Genomic DNA, 27,022 nt, shown 5'->3' with positions numbered 1-27,022 from the left:
GGAAGGGAACGGGGGGCCGAATTGCGGACGGGAAATCCAGTAGTATGGGTTTCCCAGACATCCTTACGATCGTGACGTAAGGACATAATTTATTTATTTTTTGACAGTTTCCAGCCAGACAGGCCAGCCTGATTGACAGGCTGGTCTCAGTCGGACATGAGAAGAGCAAGGAAGATGTAAGTGTTCAGTTAAGTCTTAGATTGGATGGATGATGGGGGGTGGCATCAGCGGGCATGGGCAGCATCGGGGAGTCAGTCATCGGGAGGGGGATCGGGGTTCAGTCACGGGGTGGGGGGGGTTCGGGGGCACCCCTGCTTCTCCGGGCCCACAAGCTGTGCTATAAAGGCACAAATCTGCAGTTTCAGGCCTTCTCGCCTCCTCTTACGCGGCGTGAAGGAGAAGGCCCGGGAATCCGAGCCCCCAGAAGCTGAAATCACGAAACCTGAAAAAATGGAGGCCCGCAGATTCCTTGAAAAGTTTTAGTGACCAACCGTCTCCTGAGAGCGGGTTAATTGCCCGTCCCTCGTCCTGCCCTTGTGAAAACTGGAAATGGGCAGGTTGGGGGCAGGTTTGAAATTGTTGCAATTTTTAATGCCCCCCCTCTTTCCCCCCAGGCCCCAACCCACCTGTTTTTCCAGGCTAAAATCATGCCTCAAGTGTGGTTAATTGAAGCCATGTTAGAGTCTCTTATACTGACCTAGGAACTGATTGTCAGACGTTGACTGTGAAGTCCAAAAAACAGAATCTATTTGCACAAGACCAGTGCAACTAGAAGAAAGATTTTGAGTGGATAAATTTCCTGTACAGCAGGAGTTTACTATGACCTTTTACTTATCCCAAATCACAAGACTGCCTGGAATTTATTGTCAATGGAAGCATTAAATTATTACGTAAACCAAAGTTACAACTTGATGACTCACAGTATAACATCTATGTCAAAATTGAAGGAGACATTATTACTGATTGTAGACAGATATAGTCACAGGATCGTAAATGGTTTTCCTGATGATATCTATTGAAATGTGGTGGATTTTAACTATCCCTTACTAATGTTCCCTCATGAATTTACCTCCTCCAGGTTAAATGATCTGTTACTCCTACAAGAGAATGATTATTGTATACCTTTTGTTAGTTTAAAAAAAATTGTTAGTAGAAGACTGTATTTGTTTTTCTTTTCTCTCTGTTTTATAATCTTTTATTTTGTCGGTCCAGTTTGAGTAGGTTGAGTGCATTAATTATAGATCCATATAAATATGCCCAAAAGAAAATATCAACTGTTGTAGAACATCAGGAAATCCAGATACGTGACTCAGTGGATTGACGAGCGCTAATAGCACTTTTGAGTTTGGTAGTACCAAATCTATTATTACAAGTGTGTAAAAGTGATGATTTGAGAATAATCAGCTACATTTTCCAACATTTGATAGTTTTAGAGAAAAAGTAGACATGAGTAAAATTAGCAAATGGAAAAAACTTACTCAGCGAGGGAAAATTTCTACACCATAACTTTTTTTGGCAGCATAGTGGAGCGGAAGCCATTTCTGCTGGTTCTTCGCTGCAAAATCGATTTTCTGATCTCTGCCCCCGCCCCGCTGAATTTCAACTTTTTTTTGGCCCTCCCCCTTATCTGCCAACTGAATCCTGAGTGATTACATTTAAATATATTATAATGAAGACCACTGGTGCTGCAGCTCTGTGTTTCCTGCTTTTACACTCGCAAATCGCTGGGGTAAGTTAGACTGCGAATTATAAGGTGCAGCTGTTGTCAGGATCATCTGAGATTGGTGTCCCTGAACCTGAAGAATGTAAAGGGTTTCACTAATGATTTCTGCAGCTGGCAACAATTTTTTTGCAGTAATTTTTCTTTTTGCCAGTCTGCCTACACAGATCTGGACTCCAAACCATCAGCAGGCACAATCCATTGGTGTAAAAGCAGTGCAACTTAGTTCTCACACACCTCACATTTTTCCAAGATGGAGAGAGATCTGATTGGAACACATTAACCCAATTGATACTAAATTTGCTAAAAATTTGCTGAACACAATTCCCGATTTTATAGCTTTCATGATGGCTTTGTGAGCCGCAGAAACCAGGAAAGTTCCAGGTTTTATCAGTCATATGTGCTGAGTTAGCTAATCTCAGTGGGGCAGTTAGCTACAAGGCCCCTGGGCAACGGAAGAAAATCAGCTGGGTTCCTGCTACTGATGGGTATATGTTCTGGAAATTACATGTGTGAATGTTGTGCTTATTTGTGAGGTGCCATGATTAAGTAGCCTACTGACACTGTCAAAGTGCACCAATGAAGAATGGCTACGTGGGTGAGTTACAGAGAGTGCCAGTACCAGTCAAAGTATATTTGAGCATGAGTCTGCACCCTCGGGAGAGGAGCATGAGTCTGCACCCTCGGGAGAGGAGCAGAGAAAGGAAAAAAAACATGTTGTGGGGCGGAGAACTTGGACCTCTAAGACCAGTAGATCCACAGGGAGCCATTCCGGAACACCCCTTAACCAAAGTTACAAAGCTACAGAAGTTTTAAACTCTAGTTTCTCAAGGTCTCCCCCTATTCTCTCCTGGGGCTCCAACCCCAGAGTAGAGCTCTTCCTTCAGATCTCCTACAGACTGCAACAAGCAATATTTGTGGAGTTACTCATTCCTGCTTTCTTTTGCATTATAGTCATAAGAGTCTGTACTGACATACATAAAGTCTGTCTCCAGAAGAGATTGAGTGTATGGAATACACCAGCAGTCAAGTGCAACTGATGTTTAATACCCCAGACACAGATTTGATTGTTTTCCTCCTAATTATTTCTCAGCATGGGAAATATACCACACAGGATGTTAATTCTGAAATTAACCTCCTCCAATCATGATTCCAAACATACTGATGCACTCAGTCGATGAATTTACTCACAAGGGTCTAATCAGGTCAAGATGGCATGCTAAAGCCCAGTGAGCAGGGTTTATTCAGCAGAGGGTTTTGCATTCAAGGCAGTTGCCAAAGTACATTACAGTTCCCTTTATGCTAAATCACTATCCCTCACTGAAGTCCAAATTTAGGCTAAAGGGTATTTAGAGCTAGTATATTTTTTAAAATTACATTACTTCACAAAAATAAATAGAAACTTCTAAGTACATGTTGAAATTTCTCCTTGATCACTGCATATAGTTATAGCTCATACCACTGACTAGTTCCGTTACATACATCAGACTAACTGTGATGCTGTTCCCATGAATCTGTGGTTTATGTTTTATGACCGCATTAGTACCACATTAACAGCATGCCTTGTGGAATTAAATTAATGAACATGGGTTCTATATCTATCCATGTCTGCTGGTAAACTTCAGTGTGCAATTTTTAAAAATTCTTTTTCAGCTGTGGAGCTAAAATATTTATTCTGGCTCCATGTTGAATTAACTTGCATGTGTCCCTTATAGCTTTTAGGAGGTTACCCATTTGGGGAGAGGTGCCAGAACTTATGGTTGAAAGATTAAGCTTTGTTTCCAAGCACATTGGGACTGATAAAAAGGTAATCCCAGTCCTTACAACTGAATAATTACAGTGACAATAGTGTACAATAGGACAAATATCTGCACATTTGGTATAAAAAATAGCAAATGAATATAGGCTCCAAGTATTGTGCATGAAATCTCAGCAATGTGTCTGTTAGGTACAGTGTATCTTGGGATGCTTACATTGATATATGATTAATTTTAATGGCACAAATTCTGTATCTCTTTGGGAACTATTGCTACAGGTGATATTGTGAACTCTTGCAGAAAGTCAAAATAATCCCAGGGAGTTGAATGCGAACAAAATACACGCTATGAACTATGAGAATGCCATGGCACAGCTGATCACTAATGCATATCCATTTTTGTGCATACTATATTTATCACAATATTGTTTTAGTGAATTTGAAATGTGTTCTCATTTGGAATCTCATTTTATTCTCTAGCAATGATGCAAGCATAGAATGAGTATAGCTTGAATGCAGAAGAATGAGATGTGCATAATGCAGGTAGCTTAGTAGCTACTGGGTGTTTTTGTTGTATTTATGGGTTTGTATTTGCTTGCAGTTGTTATACTCATTTACCCGGTAGCATAGACAATATTACCATTGAAGCTTCAGGGAAAAGAGCAATTGGATAAACATCTCTACTATGCAGATTTACATAATAGGGTGAGGGTGGATAGCTCAAGGCAGTGAAAGGTTTTCATCTTTGATATAATGAGGATACTATGGATTTTTTAATTCGCTATATTGGTAGACTGTTGCTAATATGGTGGTGGTAATTATTTGGTGTGAGTTTGGGGCAGAAATGGAGGAGAATTGGGTGCCTCCTTAGCCCATGTTTAAATTTCGTGGAGTGGGTTTCTGGCAGGCCTTAATAGGAATGGTATTTTCTGGGAGGAGAATGCAGGTATGGTTTCTTTGTGATGGATTTGAGGCAGTAACCTCTAATAACACATTCTGCTCTGTTACTGTCTCAAATCTGCTCCAAAATGGGTGGAAATTCAGAGGAGAATCCAGGCCTGTTTCTGTCTGTGTCTTTAGTTGTGTGAGTATATCATTTTCTGTGTCTCAGTGTAACACTTTCTGAAGTTTAAAAAAAGTTACTTCTATTGAAAATTTTAGTTGAAAACTTCCTCAAATGTTTGTAATTTGAAGGTAAAAAAACACTCTAACAGGTGTGCAGTCAGTCGTCTATCATATTTTAAGCCTCTGCCTGTTTGTTTTTCTCTCTTGCTCGCACACTCGCATCCTTGCACACAAAGCTTCTCTAATTTAAAATGTACTGAACAGCTTAATAGGTAATGCTGGAAGCTGCTCATGCAATGTGAGAAACTGTGAACACTGCAGACCTTTGCGAGAGGCTGAGGCCTTCGAGTAAAACTTCAGTGAAAGTATTAGAAGGCACAAAAGACAAATCGATGGGTAAATGTAACACGTTATATAAAATAATTTTTGATTTTATTTGGTTTATAGTCTTATTTTAGTCACTAGAAATTTCTGAAAAATAAATGGCAGATGATTTTTTTTCCAAAAGCATTTTGAGTGATTTAATCACTTTTGTTTTTAATTTATTTTATTGGTGAGATTTCTTGACTAGTTATTCAGGATTAGTAATTTCTCAATGGTATTTTTGATTTGTATGTTCCCTACCTTTTCAATTCTGATATGCTGCTGTTTTATATTGAGCCAATCAATACAAAGTATGATGGTGAAAGTCCAATAACAAAAATGTGATGGTGAAACATTCCAGGGAGTGTGTGCTAGATGCCAGACTTTCAATATATAATGTAGATTTCTTGCACTGGGCATTTAGTTGTCAGTGAGTAATTTCCACTGGCAGTAGAAAATGGACTGTGAGGAGATATTAAAGTGGACAGGCTACAGTTTCTATTTTTAAAATGTTCAAGGATATCGTAAAACAAATATTAACTGCAGCCTTGGAGTTATAGGGTAAATTGTTGCCTTCAGCTGCAGTCAGAGTTTATATGCAGTGGCTGTATAGTATTGCTTTACAATCATTAAAAAATCCATAACAGCTATAAGTAATTGAGAGCTGTAAAGCGAAGCTGTACCTGGTCAACTTTTCTTTTTACCAAAGTTGAAGTTGTTCTGAAAAATTGTAAAGTTATTTGAACTTTTTGACATCTGGAGCTTGAATAACAGAGTCCTCAGTGCACAGCTGGGAAAGATTTCCGGCACAACATTTTATTTTCTTTATGTTCTTTAGCCATGATCTTCCCACACATCATGCTACTAAAATTTAAAACAGATCTTGATCAAAGAATATTCTTCATTTTTCTTTAACCACTTCCAAAGGAAATACTTGCACCAGCTGAAAACCAGAAAAAAGAATTTTCTAAATTAAATGTTTGTAGCAGACTAGCTTATCTAAATAATGTATTTTATAAAGCACTAAGTGGGTGGTTCAAATACAGATCACATGACTTAGCTTTATTTTCCCCTTTTTTCACATATTATTCTGGAGATGTTTTTGGGTATTTATCTTGAATATACAAAAATGTAAACATTAGTTTTGTTTTAATCAATTAAAATATTGTATTTTAAAGGATGATCCAAACATTTTTCAGAAAACCAGTAGCTATCTACATGACCCAGCACCAAAATACAACTCCTTTCATCACTAAATTCACAATCTCAGTTGCATTTCTATGAATAGCTGCAGTTTGGAACCCAGTCACTTCTCTATAGGGGCAGAGAAAACCATAGAGAAATTGATCACTTGGTTGCTCTGAGAGCAGCTACTCAATCTCCATCAATAGTTGGTGTGTCCCAGGAAGAATGGGGAGAAGGGGACAAAATAACTTTGAAGAGAGAGTATTCATGTATCGATGCAGTCAGACTGTTTGTTATTTTAATTAAAGAGGCTAAATACAAGAACTACCAAGTATATTGAAATCCATGAACGCGTCAAGTTTTTTTTAAAGAATATCTCTGTCAGCACCTTTTACAAGACATTCTGAACCCAATGTCCACTATAAAAACATTTCTACCTCCTGAGCTCACCGGCAAGTTATGCCGTATGCTGTTAAAATGGCAGTGAATTGAATCATAGTTCAAAGAATCATAGAATTTATCAGTACAAAAAGCAGGTCATTACACCCATTGTGCCTGTGCCAACTTTCTGAAAGAGCTATGCACTTAATCCAATTCTCCTATACTTTCCCCATATCCTTTTGAATTTTACTTTTTCAAATAATATTTATCAACTTCTCTTTTAAAAGCTATTATTCTGCTTCCGCCACTGTTTCTGGTGCGACATTCCATGTCCTGGCAACCCTCTGCATAAAAAGGTTCTCTTAACCGCTTCTTTTATTTTTTTGGTGGCGATTTTAAATTCATACCGTTTGGTTAATGAATCATTGACCAGTGGAAGTAGTTTTTCTCGGTTTGCTTCATCAAAGCCTCTCAGTTTTGAATACCATTATTAGATCTTTCCTTAATCTTCTATGTTAAAATGAAAAGAATCCGATTTTCCCTGGTTTCTCATCATAACTAAAGCCTCTTATCCATGATATCATCTTAGTGAATCTCTTCTGCATCCCCTCCATGGCTTTCATATCCTTCCAAAAGTAGGGTGCTGAAAACGAGTCTAACCAAAGATTTAGTGCGGTTTAGCATTACCTCTTAAAAAGCAAAATACTGTGGATGCTGGAAATCTGAAATAAAAAGAGAAAATACTGGAAATACTCAGCAAGTCAGGCAGCATCTGTGGAGAAAGAAACAGAGTTAACGTTTCACATTGATAGTCTTTCGATGGAACTAGAAGTGAAAGATTTAAGTAAGTACAGAGCCAGGCAAAGGCTTGTGGGGTGGGGTGGGGGGGGGAGGAAAGAACAAAAGGGAAGGTCTGTGATAGGATGGAGGGCAGGAGTGATTAAATGACAGAAGGGATGATGGTGCAAGGCAAGGAAGGTGGTAATGGGACAAGTAAAGAAACAAAAGATGGGTCTAGAGGAGCTGTTAATGGCAGCAGCAGAACATTAGCAGCACCCGCTGCCTTGAGAAAATGGGAGCAGTGTTTATGATCTGAAATTATTGAAATCAACGTTGAGTCTGGAAGGTCGTCAAGTGCCTTTTTGAAAGAAGAAGTGCTGTTCCTCGAACTTCTGTTAAGCTTCATTGGAACAGTGCAAGAGGCTGAGGACAGAGAGGTGAGAGTGGGATGGAGAATTAAAATGGCAAGCAACGGGAAGGTCAGGGTCATGCTTGCGGACTGAGCGGAGGTGTTCAGCAAAGTGATCACCCAATCTGCATTTGGAGACCACATCCTGAACAGCGAATACAATATACTAAATTGAAAGAAGTACAAGTAAATCGCTGTTTCACCTAGAAGGAGTGTTTGGGGCCCCGGACGGTGGGAACGGAGGAGGTGAAAGGGCAGGTGTTGCATCTCCTGTGCTTGCACAGGAAAGTGCTGTGGGAAGGAGAGCGGGTGTTGGGGGTGATGGAAGAGTGGACTAGAGTGTTGCGGAAGGAGAGGTCCCTTCGGAATACTGAAAGGGGAGGGGAGGGGATGATGTGTTTGGTGATAGCATCGCTCTGGAGGTGGCGGAAATGGCAGAGGATGATACTTTGAATGTGGATGCTGGCGGGGTGGGTGAAGACATTACCCCTTGATTTTGTACTTCATACCCCTACTTATAAAGCTCCATATGCCTTTATAACCAGTTTCGTAAACCTGTCCTCCTACTTTTAAGATTTGTGTATCTAAACCCCATAGTCCCTCTGCACCACTCCTCCTTTTAATGTTTTACCATTCAGTATATATGTCCTTACTTTTCATTTTTCCTCCCAAAATGTATTCTCATATTTCTTCACTTTAAATTTCATCTGACATCTATTTGCCCAGATAACTTGTTTATGTTTTTCAAGTCCCTTACTGTCCTTTTCAGAATTGACAGCTCTCACTAATTTTGTGTTATCTGCATATTTTGATACTGTGGCCCCAAACCCAAGTTGAGATCATTTATATATACTAGGAAGAGCAATGGTTCCAACACTGATCCCTAGTGACAACATTTTTTTACAGGCTAGTTATTGGATTATTGCTTCTGGCTGCTGATGCATTTGTACCTATTTTTGGAGGTTTCCTATACTTGAATACTAGGACTCGGGGACATAGCCTAACATTTAGAGCCAGGACTTGCAGGAGTGAAGTTAGGAAATGCTGCTACATGCAAAGGATGGAAGAAGTTTGGAACGCTCTTCTGCAAACGGTAGTTGGTGCTAGCTCAATTGTTAATTTTAAATCTGAGATTGATACATTTTTGTTAACCAAAGTATTAAGGGATATGGGGCTAAGGCGGGTATATGGTGTTAGGTCACAGATCAACCATGATCTCATTGAACAGGCTCGAGGGGCTAAATGTCACTGTCACTTGCTGCCTCCTGTTATGCACCACCTTCTCCTGTGAGAAAGCAGGACGTGTGTCAGCGAGTTGGATATTTGGGTGATGTGTCTGTCATGGTCGAATAGCTGCCAGTGTATGTGACCTGTGAGTTGTGAGTGTGTCGCTTGAAACAGTGGTGATGTGTGAGGGTGAGAGGACGCATCTGATTGGAAGAGTTGAGTACTGATTGAAAGAATTTGTTGGTAGGTGGGTGATGGGGGGTGCAGTGCGTGGACCAGTGGATGCGGTTAGTGGTGCAGTTGGTAGGAGATGCCACTTGACAGTTGACCTCGCTCACCTTGACCATTCGTGGCAAAGCATTGAACAACTTCCTGCACTGCATCCATGTTCATGGTGCTATGCGCCTGGCATTGTCTTCGTCCCCTACTGCCTCCCACTGCCACTTGAGCTTATGTCTGGAGGGCCTCTTACCCCCCTGCAGATATAGAATGCCCCTCCTTCTGTCCACCTCTTGCACCAAGGCCTCCAGTGTGTCAGCAGAGAACCTTGGTGCATGCTCTCTTGCAGGCCTGGTACATTGGTGAGGTATTTTCTTAACCTTTCCTACACTTTTGGTTCCTATCTCTATTCTTTCTGCTGGCAGATTGGTGAGGTCTGGTAGGCAGATTGGAGGATGTGGGATTTAGTGGTGCACAACCTTTATTCAATGTTTTAACATAACTTAACAGTTTGTAAACATAGGGATGGGACCTACATCTGTGTTTTACGTGTGCGATGTCTGATCTGCAGTCAGATTCCGTGCGGACCTGTACCTTGTATATGGTGTAGCCTGCCTTTAAGAGGTGCGAGCAGCACATGTGATATTTGGGCCCCGCTGCTGGTGAGAAGTGCCGAAGCTGGAGAGAATGTCGCAGCTAGGCCTCCATGTTGCGCTACAATCAGGCAAATGAGGCAGCACGCATCTAATGTGCTGCCTGTGTCAGAACCACCGGAATTGGGCCTTACCCAATTTAACCCCCATTTATCTTTGACAGATCCCTCTCCTTTTCAATTTTTATATCAAACCTAATTATGTTGTGGGTCATTATTTACCAGATGTTCCTCTACCCTTACATTATCTTCTTGCCCCATTTCATTTCCTAGAGCTAGATCCAGGACTGCCTTTTTCCCTGCTAGACTGTGAATATACTGATCTAGAAAGCAGTCCTGTATACAATGTAGAATCCTCTCCCCTTCTTTGTCACTTACATTACTCCTTATTCCAGTCTATCTTTCGATAATTAAAGTTACCCATTATTATGGCCTTATTGTTCTTGCATTTTTCTCTAATTTGTTTACATATTTCTTCCTTTGTCTTCTTCCCATTGTTTGAGTCGAAATGCGTTCTCAATCAAGTAACAATTCCCTTCCTATTCTGTAACTCTAACCAAATAAATTAAGCTTTTACACAAACCTCAACATCATTTCTATATTCTTCTGTTGCAATGTAATATTCAATTTATACTGTTTCCTCTCCTTTTATTTCCTACCCTCTGCCTCTTGAATATTTTGTTTTGAGGAATGTTCAGAACCCAGTCCTGCTCTAGCCTAAGCCATGTTTCTGTTAACAAAATTATATAATTCACTCCATAGCAATTGGAGCCTCAAGCTTAGCAATTTTATTCAAAATACTTTGTGCATTTAAATACATATACTCAAATCTCCTAATTCATTTAACTCTGTTCCCCTTCTGATCTGTTTTTATCTTAACCTTTCCTACCCTCCTGGTTCCTTTTGCTATTCTTTCTGCTTCCTCATCTTGTTTTTTTCTCTTCCCTTCTCTTCCCCCTGCCATATAAGTTTACATTCTCCCACACAGCACTAGTTATCATCCCAGCAAGGACGTTAGTCCCAGTCTTGTTCAGGTGAAGCCCCTCAATTTTGTATCAGGCCACTCCTGCCCCAGAAATGGTACAAGTAAACTGAATTTGTCTCTTCTACACATATTTAACTCTGTTATCTTACTATTCTTACCCCGGAATTGATGAATAATCTCCTGGGTGCTGCTGCTGGCAACCTGGGAGAAAAGTACTTTGTATGTGCTGTTCGTGCCCATGCGCCTCAGTGGCACGTACTTTAAATTTCAGCCCCGCGCAAATCCACCTTGAACAGCAATGATTCTATTACCATCAGTGTTGGCACTGCCTCAACAAGTGCCACAGAAGACACTTCTTCTAGTGGATCCTAGATTCTCTGGAGACCAACTTGTTTCTTTTTCTGTGCTGCCACAATGCAGGGGCTGTTGCTGACACCACTAAATGCAGTATCAGAATTGCCAAGTTCCAGAAGTGAATGTAAGTCATATTTGTGAAGTGAACTCAACAACCTCCTCCTCACTCAACTAAACACTTTAAGGTTTACACTCTAAAACTAATGTTTGCTTACTTTGCGATGGCTTTGCAATGAAATTGTTGAATTGTATACAATTTTTTTTCATGTAGTATAGAAATTTTGCTTTTAAACCAAAAAATAATGCATAGTTTTTTATGCCAGTGATATTTTCTGTAAGGTATTGAAACTCAGCAAAAATGAATAAGACCAGACACTTTGAGACAGCTGTTGGGGTCCAGATAGCCTTCCCACTCACTATTGATGGAAAAAGCTCTCCAGACAAAAAAAAGAGAAATACATTTGTAATGATAGCTGTTTTCTGTTTGTAATTAAATACAATAGCTGGCTAACGTTATTGAACCTCCAGGGGAAGGGTGAGGATGATCTGGCACTGTTCTCACGTGTCAGTCACTTTCAGCATTTCTGTCGTTTTGCTGGTGGTTGCCATCCTCCAAATTGTTGTCATTGTCACAGATATATCTGCCAATGGAATATTCTCAAGAGATCTCTGCACTGCCTCCTCTGTACACTTCTTACCAATGGATGGTCACCCACTTCACTTCCTCACCAACTTGCTCTGCCTGCAGGGTGACCACCACCTAGAAGGACCCTTCATGCTCTCAAATGTGACGAAATTTCACCAAATTGTCCTCAAGTTCAGAAACCGCTTGGACTTGAACCCAAGGTTTGAGAATTGCTGGATTTGTGCTTGGCCTCGACACACAAAACATTCAGGACCTCCTACATTTTCCTTTATCATTCTTCAGGATGTGCACATCGCTGGCAGGTCGGCATTTATTGCAACCAAATTGCCCTGGAGAATGTGGTGGTGAGCTGCCTTCTTGAACCGCTGCAGTCCATGTGCTGAACGTACTCCCACAATGCTGTTAGGTAAGGAGTTCCAGGATTTTGACCCAGTGACAATAAAGGAACGTAGATATATGTCCAAGTCAGGGTGGTGTATGACTTGGAGGGGAACTTGGAGGTGATGGTGTTCCCATGCACCTGCTACCCTGTTACTTCTTGGTCATGGAGTTCGCGGGTTGTGAGGTGCTGCTAAATAAGTCTTGATGACTTGCTGCAGTGCAACCTGTAGACTGCAGCCTCGGTACGCTGGTGGTGGTGGGAGTGGATATTTAATCTAATGGATGGGGTGCCGATCAAGTGGACTGTTTTGTCTTGGATGGTGTTGAGCTTCTTGAGTTGTTGCAGCTGAAAGTATTCCATCACACTTCTGACTTGTGCCTTGTCGGTGATGGAGAGGCTTTGGGGAGTCAGGAGGTGAGCCACTCTCTTACCTGTTCTCACCCAGCCTCTTACCTGTTCTAGTAGCCACAGCAATTATCTGGCTGTTCGAGTTGAGTTTCAGGTCAATGGTGACTCCCTGTATGTTGATGGTGGGGGACTAGGCGATGGTGATGCCATTGAATATCAATGGGAGGTGGTTAGGCTCTCTCATGTTTGGACATTGCCTGGCACTAGTGTAGCACAAATGTTAATTGCCAGTTATCAACCCAGGCCTTGATGTTGACCAGGTCTTGATGCATGCGGATATGAATTGCAAATGGGGCTGAACACTGTGTAATCATCAGCGAACAGCACCACTTCTGATCTTATAAAAGAGGGAAAGTCATTGATGAAGCAGCTGTCGATACTTGGGCCTAAGATGCTGTCTTGAGGAACCCCTGCAGCAATATCCTGTGGTTGATATGATTGGCCTCCAACATGCAGAACCATTTACCTTCATGCCAGATATGACTCCAGCCACTGGAGTTTTCCATCGGACCCCACTGACTTCAATTTTACTCGGGCGCCTTGGTGCCACACTCAGTCAAATGCTGCCTTGATGTCAAGGGCATTCACTCTCACCTCATCTCTGGAATTCAGCTATTGTGTCCATGAGTGAAACAAGGTTGTAATGAGGTCTGGAACCAAGTAGTCCTGGCAGAACCCTAACTGAGCATTGACAAGCAGGTTATTGATAAGTGCCGCTTGATAGCGCTGTTGACGACACCGTCCATCATTTTGCTGATGATTGGGAGTAGGCTGATGGGGCAGTAATTGGCCAGGTTGGATTTGTTCTGGGTTTTGTGGACAGGACATACCCAGGCAATTTTCCACATTGTCGAGTAGATGCCAGTGTCATAGCTGTGCTGGAACAGCTTTGCTGGAGGCGCGGCTAGTTCTGGAGCTCAGGTCTTCAGCGCTACTGGGATATTGTCAGTGTCCGTAGACTTTACTGTGTCCAGTGCACTCAGCCATTTCTTGGTGTCGTGTGGAGTGTATCGAATTGGCTGAAGATCGGCAACATTGATAGTTGAGGACCTCAGGAAGAGGCCGAGAAGGATCTCCACTCTGCATTTCTGATTGAAGGTGGTTGCAAATATTTTACACTCTCATGCTGCGTTCCACCATCATTGAGGATGGGGATGTTCAAGGAGCCCCCTCCTCCCATTAGTTGCTTAATTGTCTACCACATTCAGGACTGGATATGGCAGGTTTGCAGAGCTTTGACCTGACCAGTTCATTGTGGGATCGCTTAGCTCGCATGCTGCATTCGCTGTTAACGTGTGTAGTCCTGTGCTGTAGTTTCACCAGGTTGGCATCTCATTTTCAGGTACATCTTCTGCTCTTGTACACTCCTCATTGAACCAGGACTGGTCACCTGGCTTGATGATGGAGGAGTGAGAGTTATGTTGGACTGTGAGGTTAAAGATTGTGACGATACAGTTTTTTTTTATTCGTTCATGAGATGTGGGCATTGCTGGCGAGGCCGGCATTTATTGCCCATCCCTAATTGCCCTTGAGAAGGTGGTGGTGAGCCGCCACCTGGAACCGCTGCGTTCCGTGTGGTGAAGGTTCTCCCACAGTGCTGTTAGGAAGGGAGCTCCTGGATTTTGACCCAGCGACGATGAAGGAACGGCGATATATTTCCAAGTTGGGATGGTGTGTGACTTGGAGGGGAATGTGCAGGTGGTGTTATTCCCATGTACCTGCTGCCCTTGTTTTTCTAGGTGGTAGAGGTTGCGGGTTTGGGAGGTGCTGTCGAAGAAGCCTTGGCGAGTTGCTGCAGTGCATCCTGTGGATGGTACACACTGCAGCCACAGTGCGTTGGTGGTGAAGGGAGTGAATATTTAGGGTGGTGGATGGGGTGCTAGTCAAGCGGGCTGCTTTGTCCTGGATGGTGTCGAGCTTCTTGAGTGTTGTTGGAGCTGCTGCTGCTGCTGATGGCCCACAGCGCCTCGTGGATGTTTTGAACTGCTAGATCTGTTCTTTAATTTATCCCACTTAGCACAGTTGTATTGCCACACAACACGATGGATGGTGCCCTCAGTGCGAAGACGGGACTTGGTCTCCACAAGGATTGTGCGGTGGTCACTCCTAGCAATGATGTAGTGAACAGTCACATCAGTGATAGGTAGATTGGTGAGGATGAGGTCAAGTAGGCTATTCCCTTGTTTTGGTTCTCTCACCACCTGTTGCAAGCCCAGTCTGGCAGCTGTGTCCTTCAGGACTCGGCCAGCTCGGTCAGTGGTGGTTCTACCAAACCACTCTTGGTGATGAACATTGAAATCTCCTATCTAAAGTGTGTTGTATACGATGCTACCCATAGTACTTCCTCCAAGTGGTGTTCAACATGGAGGAGTACTGATTCATCAGATGTCGAGGATGGCAAATGGTAATCAGCAGGAGGTTTCCTTGCCCATGTTTGAACTTAAGCCATGAGATTTCATGAGGTCCAGAGTCAATATTGAGGACTCTGTGGGCCACTACCCGTTGACTGTATACCATTGCACCCCCAGCTCTGGTGGATCTGTCCTGGCGGTGGGACTTTGGCAGCAGTCCCAGATGTTGGTGAGAAGGGCTTTGCAGTGTCGACTGGTCTGGGTGACATTGGGCAGGTACCACACAGCATGGGCTTCAGATGTTGTCTGTCTCTTTTCTCGTTCCCCCCATTAAACTGAACTCTTTGCTCTTCAAAGTTCAATGAAGTCGAATAAATCAACTTAATGGTTTAACCCCCTCAAGTATTATTTTAGGCTAACTGCACCACTATGCTGAACTTACTCTAAGGTTGAACTCCTGCTGACGCTAAACCATTCTTTCCTAACCTTTCGCATTACATTGGCCTCTTGCAGTTCAAAATTAATTTCTTTTTAGTTCAAATTTATATTACATTTATATCTGTTGGGAAAAAAAGAAAATACGTTCCTGTTGATGTTTGAAACAAATATGTGCCTTCTTAGGAATTGATTAACTTTGTGTGGATATAAGTAGCTTGGATTACAGTCCTATTTATCTTCGCTGATTTGCCCAGACTGTGCATGAACTATGGCAGTGAAGAGCGTGCACGTGACCTGCTTCTACTCCTCTGTCAAGGCAGGCAGGCGGTGTACATCAATGGCCTGGAAGTGACTCTTCCTCTCTTTGTGCTTGGTGCTTCCCCATAGCACAGTGTGAGATTAAACCTGCATTGCATCATTCCCTGGCCCCACACATTGGCCAGGAAATTGCTCTGTTTGGTGAACCAACAGTTCCCACCGCTCATTAGATTTAAACTTACCCACTAAGTATCCGTGAGCTTTTCGGCGTCAACTTCCTTCAATGGTGAGCATAAACATGTTCAACATTCTTTCCTGGGCTTCGCTGAGCTGTGTGAGCGGGGAAAGAACCTCTCTGTCCCCTCAACCAATCAGCTTGAAGCATCATTGACAAGTTGCGCAGTGGGAACCAGGAAGTGTCAAATAGATTAGTAAATTCACGATAAAATCAGTTAGAGAATGCAAAATTAAGAGAGGTTAAGATTAAAAGACAGCAATAAAAGAGAAAGAAAAAGTAAAAAAAAAATTTAAATTTAAATTTTTTGTTAAATGTCCAAAAACTATTACTATCAGGAGAAAGAGACTCCACATTTTTAAAATTTAATTTTCAGTGCCAGAGAGGTTGTTTGGCAGTCATTACCACTTACCGTGCCATTAAAAGTTAGTTTCGACCACCTCGCACCAGTTCAGAGTAGCCCTAACTTTTTCAATCTATTTTAATGGGTACTTGCCATGTCCCATCAGCAAGCTCACGCTCCTCCATTCATTTCAATAGAGAACCAGCCAGCGAGCTGTCAATCCGTAGAGTTTTCGGATCAGCAGAGAAACAGAAAGAGCAATTTCCACGTTTGACTACAAACCTGTGCTCTCTGGAACTTGCTCTTCCATTTGCCCATAAATATCTGCGTGTGCTGTTTGGCTCTCTGTTATTTTTGAAGCAATTTCTGGGTTCCAAAACAATGTGTTAGCTTTAGTTTTAAATTTTGTATAAATGCATTATAAAAATAATGGAAAACTTTATCTTATCCATCCTTAAAAGTGAGTATAGCAATTATTTGTGGCTCTTCCACTGAAATCACATGCTAGCCCCTGGGTGGGACATCTCTCTAGGTGCTGCGATTCGCTTGCACCCAGATCTTTTCTGCGGATCTCACCAAATTTAACGGGGTCAGGGGGAGGTCCCCTCATTTGACTACCATTGCCAGGCATCTGTATCACAAGGAGTGCACCAGGGGTGCCCAGAATTGCAGCAATTAGTTTCTGGCTGTTCCGTGTACTCCTGCTAGACTTAAAATTTAAAATGTGGCTTACATGGATTGACAGTGTAGTTGAACTAGTTTGAATTGAAAGAAAAAAATCTTGGTAAATGTTACTATTTGGAAAAGTAATAATTTTGTCGTTTTGCTAGATTTTAAATTTATTCAAAGGTTGCAACGAGGAAGAAAATGGTGTGATATAGGCAAGACATTTTACCCAACATTTTATTCACTGCCTATGATAAAAGCTGCAACAAAAATAGTTAATTTACCATTGAAAATCTTTGAGTTTATTTTCCATGTGTCAGCTTGGCTCAGTAGTAGCAATTTCACCCTCTGCATCAGAAGGTCATGGGTTCAAACCCCACTCCATGGACTTGAGCACATAATCTTGGCTGATATTTCAGTGCAGTACTGTGGGAATATTGCATCAGTGCCATCTTTTGGCTGAGATGCCTGTCCACCTGTTAAAGTGACCAAAGGCTTATTTGAAAAAGAACAGGGGAGTTGTCCTAGCATTTATCCCTCAGTTAACATCTCCAAAAACAGATGAACTTGTCATTCATCTTGTTGTTCTTGGGACTTTGCTGTGTGCAAATTAGCAGTTGTGTTTGCCTATATTACAACAATGATTGTACTTCAAAAGTGCTTCATTGTGAAATGCTTTGGAACATCCTGAAAATATGAAAGGTATTATATGAATGCAAGTTATTTCTATATTTAAAAAAAATAGTGCTAGGGAAATTAATGGGGCTAAAGGCTGACAAATCCCCAGGGCCTGATAATCTACATCCCAGTGCACTAAAGGAGGTGGCCCTGGAAATATTGGATGCATTGATGGTCATCTTCCAAAATTCTATAGACTCTGGAACAGTTCCTACAGATTGGAGGGTGGCAAATGTAACCCCACTATTTAAAAAAGGAGGGAGAGAAAAAACAGGGAATTACAGACCACTTAGCCTAACATCAGTAGTGGGGAAAATGCTAGGGTCTATTATAAAAGATGTGATAACAGAACACTTGGAGGGCATTAACGGGATTGGACAAAGTCAGCATGGATTTATGAAAGGGAAATCATGCTTAACAAATCTACTGGAGTTTTTTGAGGATGTAACTAGTAGAATAGATAGGGGAGAACCAGTAGATGTGGTGTATTTGGATTTTCAGAAGGCTTTTGATAAGGTCCCACCCGAGGTTAGTGTGCAAAATTAAAGCACATGGGATTGGGGGTAATATACTGGCATGGATTGAGAATTGGTTGACCGACAGGAAACAGAGAGTAGGAATAAATGGGTCTTTTTCCTGGTGGCAGGCAGTGGCTAGTGGGGTACCGCAGGGATCAGTGCTTGGGCCCCAGCTATTCACAATATATATCAACGATTTGGATGAGGGAACTAAATGTAACATTTCCAAGTTTGCAGACGACACAAAGCTGGGGTGGAATGTGAGCTGTGAGAAGGATGCCAAGAGGCTCCAATGTGATTTAGACAAGTTGGGTGAGTGGGCAAGAACATGGCAGATGCAGTATAACGGGGATAAATGTGAGGTTATCCACTTTGGTTGTGAAAACAGAAAGACAGATTATTATCTGAATGGTGATAGATTGGGAAGAGGGGAGGTGCAATGAGACCTGGGTGTCCTTGTACACCAGTCGCTGAAAGCGAGCAGTCAGGTGCAGGAAGCAGTTAAGAAGGTGAATGGTATGTTGGCTTTCATTGCAAGAGGATTTGAGTACAGGAGCAGGGATGTCTTACTGCAGTTATACAGGGCCTTGGTGAGACCACATCTGGAGTATTGTGTGCAGTTTTGGTCTCCTTATCTGTGGAAGGATGTCCTTGCCATGGAGGGAGTGCAACGAAGGTTTACCAGACTGATTCCTGGGATTGCAGGACTGACTTATGAGGAGAGATTGGGTCAACTACGCCTATATTCACTAGATTTTAAAAGAATGAGAGGTGATCTCATTGAAACATATAAAATTCTAACAGGACTAGACAGACGAGATACAGGGGGGATGTTCCCGATGGCTGGGGAGTCCAGAACCCGGGGTCACAGTCTCAGGATACGGGGTATGCCATTTAGAACCGAGATGAGGACAAATTTCTTCACCCAGAGGGTGGTGAAACTGTGGAATTCCCTACCACAGAAGGCAGTGGAGGCCAAGTCATTAGATGTATTCAAGAAGGAGATAGATATATTTCTTAATGCTAAAGGGATCAAGGGATATGGGGAAAAAGCGGGAACAGGGTACTGAGTTGGACGATCAGCCGTGATCATTTTGAATGGCGGAGAAGGCCCAAAGGGCCGAATGGCCTACTCTTGTTCCTATTTTCTATGTTTCTATATACAATTTTGTTTTGTACTAGAGTACAAAATAATAATGTGCATTTTTCCAAGCACTTCCCATAAATTATACCATCCCCCACCGACATGTAACAAGTATATTATGCCTTTGCTGATCTGTAATCCCCATGTTGTTTTTAAATTCTTCCTCAAATTTGCAGAGGTAGGCATCTATTAATCTTTCAAGTAAATTTACTAATGTGCTAATTTTTCAGTTTTGGTCTTCACTGAAAGCCAAGACCACAGTAATTATTTCTGTTAGTGCCGTAAGCTAAGCACTGTGTAATGATGTTTTGCATGTTTGAGGCACAGTGCATGCAGCTGTCAATGGATTGCAAAACTGTTAAAAACATATTGGCCTAAATTTTCTACTTGCGCACTCCAATAGAAACAACATCTGTTGCATCTGTGATGATGCCATTATTCCTGGCACTGGCATAAAACAGCAGTAGTACCAACATTACATTCTGTTCCAATTCTCATTGGGTGCTACCAAATAGGACTTAGCTCTCCAAGCAACAAAGCGTGAGACAGGAATCCCTACACAGTGCAGAGTATTTATTTGTGTTAGAAGATACAAATTGCTTGCAAAAAAAATAGAAACCCAATAATCTGTTTTATTTCTATACTTAAAATATCAGTGCAAAGTGGGCAAGAATCGTTACCGAAGCATGCAAAGAGGTGACAGATTTGCATTTTCTATGTTTTTTTCAGAAAGCAATGCAGGCATAAAATATTACATAACAGATTGTGCCAATCAAATAATGCAAGTGTCATCAAGAAAAAAAATTGAACAGTGTACTTTAAAGCAATTATATAAAATATAACTTTTAAATATAGCACTTCTTAAATGTATAAGATTTTATAGGAATGTGCCTAACAATTTCTAGCGTACTGTATATAATCAGACATTTTCTTTTGAAATGAAGCAATATTGCAATAAAATATATAATCTGAAAAAAGTATTACTCATCATTGAAATTGTTCTTTTGTTGTAGTAAATGAAAAGTTATTATTGAGAAGCTGCTTTTTAACACAACTTATTTTGTTGTTTTCAGGGTTGTTTCCAGCAGTGCTAAATCTTGCCAGCATGGCTAAAATCAGTTCCAATGCCACATGTGGTCGAAATGGCCCAGAAATGTATTGTAAACTGGTAGAACATGTTCCTGGACGGCCATTTAGGAACCCACAGTGCAGAGTCTGTGACTTGAACAGTAGAAACCCAAAGGGTATGTTGGTTCATTCTTTGTGGAGACAGACTTCAAGGAAGTGTTGGTTTTTAAATTATTACTGTCTGGGATTTTTCCTGCTGATTGCACTAATGGTGTCCTCTGTCATTATTTGGAAGGGAGGGAGACTATGCTTGCTCTTTAACTTTTACGTAGAGATTTGGCTTGAGAGTCGGAAGTAAGATTTTTTTTCTTCTTACAAAACAGTGAAACTGGTAAACTTTAATTATTCAGTTTCGATATTTGAATGAATTATCATTTTACTACTATTTTTAGAGTTCAAACTCTAAAATTGAACTATATAACAAATGGATCTGCAAGTGAATCACAGATGTTACACTTAATTCCTTTGCGTGCTTGAGAAGAACGTTGAGCTATATCAGATGTTTTAATGGTTATAATGTAACAAAATTTTCCTCACTGTAATACAAGTGTTTGAGTTTCCATTGTTCCTAATTCTGTTTTAAAGAGCCTCTTGCTGCACTGTTACTTTGTCAGGTAATAGCAAGCCTCCTAAGGAAGGTATCAGCAAACAGCTCCTTTTCCATTCAATTCCCAAACTTCGCCTTCTGATGGTAACCAGCAAATTTAAATTTTATCATCTGTTTACCCAACTTTAGACATGGTGATGTCCATTTCTACCCCACCCCATCTGTGGTAATTGTGATCTAATTCGACACTTCAAAAAAAAACCTTTTTACAATCCAATCCAATCCAATGCAATGAGCAGGTTGAAAAATACATTAAAAATAAAACTTCACTGCTGCTGTGGCGATCTTATTTTTCCCCTCCATTCTCTGTTCTCCATTTTCTCTTTGCTCCAAATAATATACAGTATTCCATATTGTTCAATATTTGTTAACTTTTCAAATGATACTAGCCCACATTTCAGCTAGATCCTATGGTTTGAAAAAAGATACTGTTGTTTTAGTTGATATTGTAAATGGTTCTTTCTCCTCATGCACTGTCTCCTTCCCTTCCAAAACTGATGCCATCAGATCCCTCCTCAAAAATCTACTCTTGACCCCTCTGCCCTCGCTAACTACCATCCCATTTGTAATCTTTTTTTGTCCTCCAAGATCCTTCAATGTGTTATCACGTCCTAGATCTGTGCCCACACCTCCCATAACTCCCTGTTTGAATCAGGTTTCCATCATTCCAACAGCACACAAAATGACCCGAACCAAAGACACGAATGATATTCTCTGTCACTGTGACCATGCTGCATTATCCCTCCTCCTCGACCTTTTCTGCAACCTGCAATCACACAATCCTCTTCCAACACCTCTCCTCCGTTGTTCAGTTCCATGGGACGACCCTCTCCTGATTTCACTCTTACCTATCCAATTGTAGCCAGGGCATCTCCAGCAATGGCTTCTCGTCCTAACCCTGCTTCATCACCTCTGGAATCCTCCTAGGATCCTTCCTCATCCTCATATATATGTTGCTCCTTGACAAAAGAACCCAAAGATTCACATGTATATCCGTGCTACCTTTCTTGACCCCTCCATTGGTTCTGTGCTGTCAGACTGATTGTCCAACTTCAGTCTTGGAATAGCTGTAACTTCCTCCAGCTAAAATTAGTAAAACCAAAGCCATTGTCTTTGGCCCCTACCACAAGCTCCTTATCCTTGTCACTGACTCCATCCCCTTCCCTAACCACTGTCTTAGGCTGAAACAGACTGTTCACAACCTCAGTGTCCTGTTCCTCCCCAAAAGTCTTCCATTCATACACTATCCCATACCATGTCACGCATGATTTCATACCTATCCTTGCTGACCTACATTGGCTCCTGATCCCCACAAAACCTTAAATTTAAAATCCTGATCCTTGTGTTTAAATCTTTCCATGCTGTATCCCTCCTCTTTGTAACCTCCTCTAGCGCTCCACAATCTCACTCTCTGTTCCTTTTGACTCTGGCCTCTTGTGCATCCCCCTCCTTTTGCTTCATCATTGATGGCGGTACATTTAGCTGCCAAAGCAGCTCACCAGTTGGGAGGGCAAAAAATCTAGTGGCGATCGTTACTTAAAGGCGGCCTGCAGCACTTTAAAGGGAGGTGATCTTCCCTGTTTTCCCATTCCTGATACAGCGTGCGCAGCATTCTATTTGAAATGAAGGCAAAATTATGGTAGGCTCCATATATGTTTTAAAATACATATCCTACAATTAAATACTTTCAGCTGGATTAAATGGCTGGCTGGAAGATCATGCACTGAGCTGATTGAGGGGGAATCAGGTGAGAGGGATTTTCACACCCAGATATGCATGTTTTGTGTCAAACTCACAAGCCAGAAAATATACCATACCGTGATTTGTTGTGCCCAGCCATTGATGGTGTCAGGCCCAGGAATATTTCCTCTAAGAGTGAGTCTGAGAATCTATTGGGGAAAAGGAACAGGTAATTCGCTAACTGCGAGTCCATCCAATTTTTATCATAGTCCTGTGGGCAGTGTCTCCTAGATTACAGTGCGGAATCTTACTGAGGAACAGAGAGGATAATGCGTCTGCTTTGAACATTATTATATAGCAGGGTCTGGTTTTCAAAAATAAATCTTGTTTTTGTTAAACTCGTATTTTACCCAATTTTTGGGTGTCATCCCAATTTCTTTTACAGAACGACACCCAATAACAAATGCAATTGACGGCACAAACAGATGGTGGCAAAGCCCCAGCATTCAAAATGGAATGGATTACCATTATGTGACTGTCACTCTGGACCTTAAACAGGTAAAATAACATTATCATCAGTCATTTTTTTTACGTTGAGAACCTTGATAAAGGACCAGGGCCCATAACAGAGGACACTAAGATTGAAAAGAGTATGAGAGAAGATGAGGTAAATAGGAAATGTGAAAGGAAAACAGGGAAAGTGAGAGCAAAACAGGGAAAGCGAGGGGGGAAACAGAGATTCTGGAGGAAAAATAGGGAATGTGGAAATAATAGGGAAACTGAAGGGAAAAAATGTGAGCAAAAATTTGCAGATGACACAAAACTTGGAAGTGTAGTGAACAGTGAGGAGGAAAGTGATAGACTTCAAGAGGACACAGACATAGGCTGGTGGAATGGGCAGACGTGGCAGATAAAATTTAACACAGAAGTGCGAAGTGATACATTTTGTCAGGAAGAACGAGGAAAGACAATGTAAATTACAGGGTAGAATTCTAAATGGGGTGCAGGAACAGAGGGATTTATGTACACAAATCATTGAAGGTGGCAGGGCAGGTTGAGAAAGTGGTTTAAAAAAGCATACGGGATCCTGGGCTTTATAAATAGAGGCATAGGGCTCGATTTTTGGATGTCCGAGCCGGTGGGTTCGTGGCGGGGGGGGGCTCCGAAAATCGGGGATTCCCGGGGCGGGTCTGGAGCCCGGCTCCAACCCGCCCACTTCCGGGTTCCCCAGTGACTCGCTTAGATGCGCGCGCAGCCCCCGCATGCAGGGCTCCCGCCGACAATTAAAGCCGGCGGGATCCCACTTAAGGCAATTAATGTGATGGTTCAGGTCATTAGCAGACCTGATTTGTCGGATATTTTAGGAGGGGTGGGATTTTCAACTAAACTGAGAGTGTTTTGCCTACTGGGGGAAACACTCCCAGTTGAAATGGACGTGTTGCAGCCACCAGCCTGTGGGAGCTGCAAAGGTCCATTTGACAGGTGGGGGTGAGACCCTCACTCATTGCAGGAGGCCATTCTGTCACTTTGGACAAAGTTTGGCCTCCACCACCCTCCTCCTAACAATAAAATTCACCAACATGGAACCTCAACCCTGGTGTGCAGACGCATTTACCTACCTTGCCGACCCCCTCAAACGTACATCTTCCGGATGGGAGCCGCCATAGCTGCAGTCATGAACTCGGAGGACGAACAGCATCACCAGCCTCGCCGGCCATGCCGTCCACCTCTGACACGTGGAGCTCCACAACACAGAGATGCGTCGCAGAAGGCACTACCCTTGCCACAGGGTCTACAGAGCGAGGCTCAGCTTCCTGGACCCCTCTGAGCAGCAGTGCACACTGAGGCTCAGAGTCACTCGACATGTAGACATGTTCTCGGCTGGCCCGAGTACCATCTTCTTACCTGTCGCTGTCAAAGTCAACACTGCTCTCAACAACTTCTCCTCCGCATCCTTCCAGGGTGCCACCGGGGACATCGCCTACGTCTCTCAGTCGTCTGCACAAAAGAGCCCTGCAAATACACCTACACCCACTCTGCAGTGACACAATGGGTGGCATCAGTTGTGGGTCTTCATGGTGATGCTCAGGAAAGGGCATTATTGCACAAACCAGACAAGATTCGCAAAGACGTGGCAGTAGTGGTGACAATATAATATGTAATGTGAGTTGATCAGAAATCAAATATAAGTAAAAACCATGACAAGCCCTCAAACACCCTTGTGCATCCCCTTCATGCTCACGACACATTTGCCTTACACTTCCTACTACACGTATGTGATGCATGCCCTGTGGCTGCAGCACTGGTAGTGGCAGGTTGGGTGAGGCCGACCGTGAAAGAGATGCATGAGAGGGGTGAGTATGAGACAGAGAGTATGAGATTGTATGAGGATTGGGTTGAGTGGTAGTGGTGGGATGAGTACTGGCGAGGTGAGTAAGTGCCGGTAAGATGAGGATGAGGTTTGAGTGGGTGTGAGGAGTGATGTGATAGAGTAGTGTTGGCAGTGCTGAAGAAAATGTGGGGTGAGGGCGGTAATGTGGCAGACGGAGTGTAGGGGAATGAGTAAGTGTACCCACTTCGGCTGACCTACTTAGGTCATTGAAGTGCCTCCTGCACTGTATGCAGGTGTGTGATATGTTGGTGGTGCTGGTGACCTCCTCTGCCACCTCGAGCCAGGCCTTCGTGGCGGCGGTGGCAGGCCACTTCCTCCCGTCCGCCGGGGAGAAGAGTCTGTCCTCCCCCTCCTCCTCACCCCATCCAGTAGGACCTAGAGTGAGGCATCATTAAACCTGGGAGCAGCCTTCCCCCTGGGCTGCTCCATGCTGTAATTTTGGCTCCTTTCTGCAGCATCAGTCAGTGGAGGATCGGCCCTTTAAATAGGGCTCCTCCAGGTGACAGCCTATGATGCGGGTGCGCAGTCCGCTGGCTGCGCAGCTTTCCAGCGCAAAACCCAGAAGCCAAGGTCAGTGGCTTCAATTAGGCTGCGATCGAGTGCGACGGACCCCGAATTCACTGGGCGCGTTACCCACGCGCCCAGTTGACCCCCCTCTGCCAACACGCCTCCCTCCTAATATCGAGCCCAGAGAGTACAAAAGCTAGGAAGTTATGATCAACCTTTATAAAACACTGGTTCGGTCACAACTGGAGTATTGTGTCCAATTCTGGGCACCAAACTTTAGGAAGGATGTGAAGGCCTTTGAGAGAGTGCAGAAAAGATATACTAGAATGGTTCCAGGGATGAGGGACTTCAGTTACGTGGATAGACTGGAGAAGCTGGGGTTGTTCTCCTTGGAGGGTTAGGGTTAGGAAAGGTTGAGAGGAGCTTTGATAGAGGTGTTCAAAATCATGAGGGATCTCGACTGAGTAGATAGAGAGAAACTGTCCCATTGACAGAAGGGTCATGAACCAGAGGACACAGATTTAAGATGATTGGCGAAAGAACCAAAGGCGACATGAGGACAAACTTTTACATGGCGAGTGGTTATGATCTGGAATGTGCTGCCTGAAAGGGTGGTGGAAGTAAATTCAATCATGGCTTTCAAAAGGGAATTGGATAAGTACTTGAAGGGAAAAAATTTGCAGGGCTACGGAGAAAGGGGAGGGAGTGGGACGAGCTCGATTGCTCTTGTAGAGAGCCGGCACGGGCTTGATGGGCCGAATGGCCTCTTTCTGTGCTGTAACGATTCTACGATTCTGTTCTATTAGAAATATAGATTTAATTTCAACTTCTGCGATTGGTAAAAATTTGATCTCAATGCAGCTTTTATTCATGAATATACTTTCCTCATTTTGCTCTTCTTCTTCTCCCCACTCTGCTTAAAATCAGGTGCAACCAATCAGAAATTGACTTGCATAAGCCAATGCTAATTGTTGGAAATGAGCTGAACATTACCTAGGAATGTACAGGACCAGAAAAGACCATTGCAATATGTTTGTCTGATGTCACTATCCGGGAAATATATCCCACAAAATATCTCATAGCCATCTATCAACTTTTTTTGCCAGGTACTGAGGCAACTCTCCCTTGAATTTGCTGACAAAAACGGCCACACTGTCTCCTTTAGTACCCCTCTATAGTGTCGTTAAACCTAAACCATCTTTTCACTCTCCCTCTTCTAAGATTGAGGCTATGCCTCTTTGTAGAATCTGGAATTTCCTGAAACACTGTAACCAGCAAGTTATGCTGAAATTTATGCCCACCTTCTTGTCGGCAAGTTACACCGAAATTTCGTGAGAATCTCATAAGCATATGCCGGAATGTAAAATCCAACATAAAACAAGTGGAAATCAGCATAAACAATTGGGGACTGAGGAAAGTGCCATGTTCCTTCTTTAAATCCCACTTTTTGCACAGAAGGAGGCTATTTGTCCCATCATACCTGTGCCGGCTCTTTGAAAGCATTTCCCAACTAGTCACACTCCCCTGCTCTTTTCCCATAACCCT

General features: G+C 42.6%; 1 protein-coding gene across 7 annotated transcripts in view; it reads left to right on the top strand.

The window, feature by feature from the left end:
* Window positions 1-27,022, top strand: part of lama2 (laminin, alpha 2) — a 378,441-nt gene that overhangs the window by 58,296 nt on the left and 293,123 nt on the right. For all 7 annotated transcript variants that reach the window (XM_067984560.1, XM_067984559.1, XM_067984558.1 and 4 more), the window contains exons 2-3: window positions 20,237-20,407; window positions 23,024-23,136. In XM_067984560.1, the coding sequence (XP_067840661.1) occupies window positions 20,237-20,407; window positions 23,024-23,136 (284 nt within the window). The remainder of the gene's footprint in view (window positions 1-20,236; window positions 20,408-23,023; window positions 23,137-27,022) is intronic.

The sequence above is a fragment of the Heptranchias perlo genome, chromosome 5 (genome assembly GCF_035084215.1).
Source record: "Heptranchias perlo isolate sHepPer1 chromosome 5, sHepPer1.hap1, whole genome shotgun sequence".
Classification (NCBI taxonomy): Eukaryota; Metazoa; Chordata; class Chondrichthyes; order Hexanchiformes; family Hexanchidae; genus Heptranchias; species Heptranchias perlo.
Note: the sequence above shows the minus strand (reverse complement) of the source record. Positions and strands in the feature narration are given on the sequence as shown.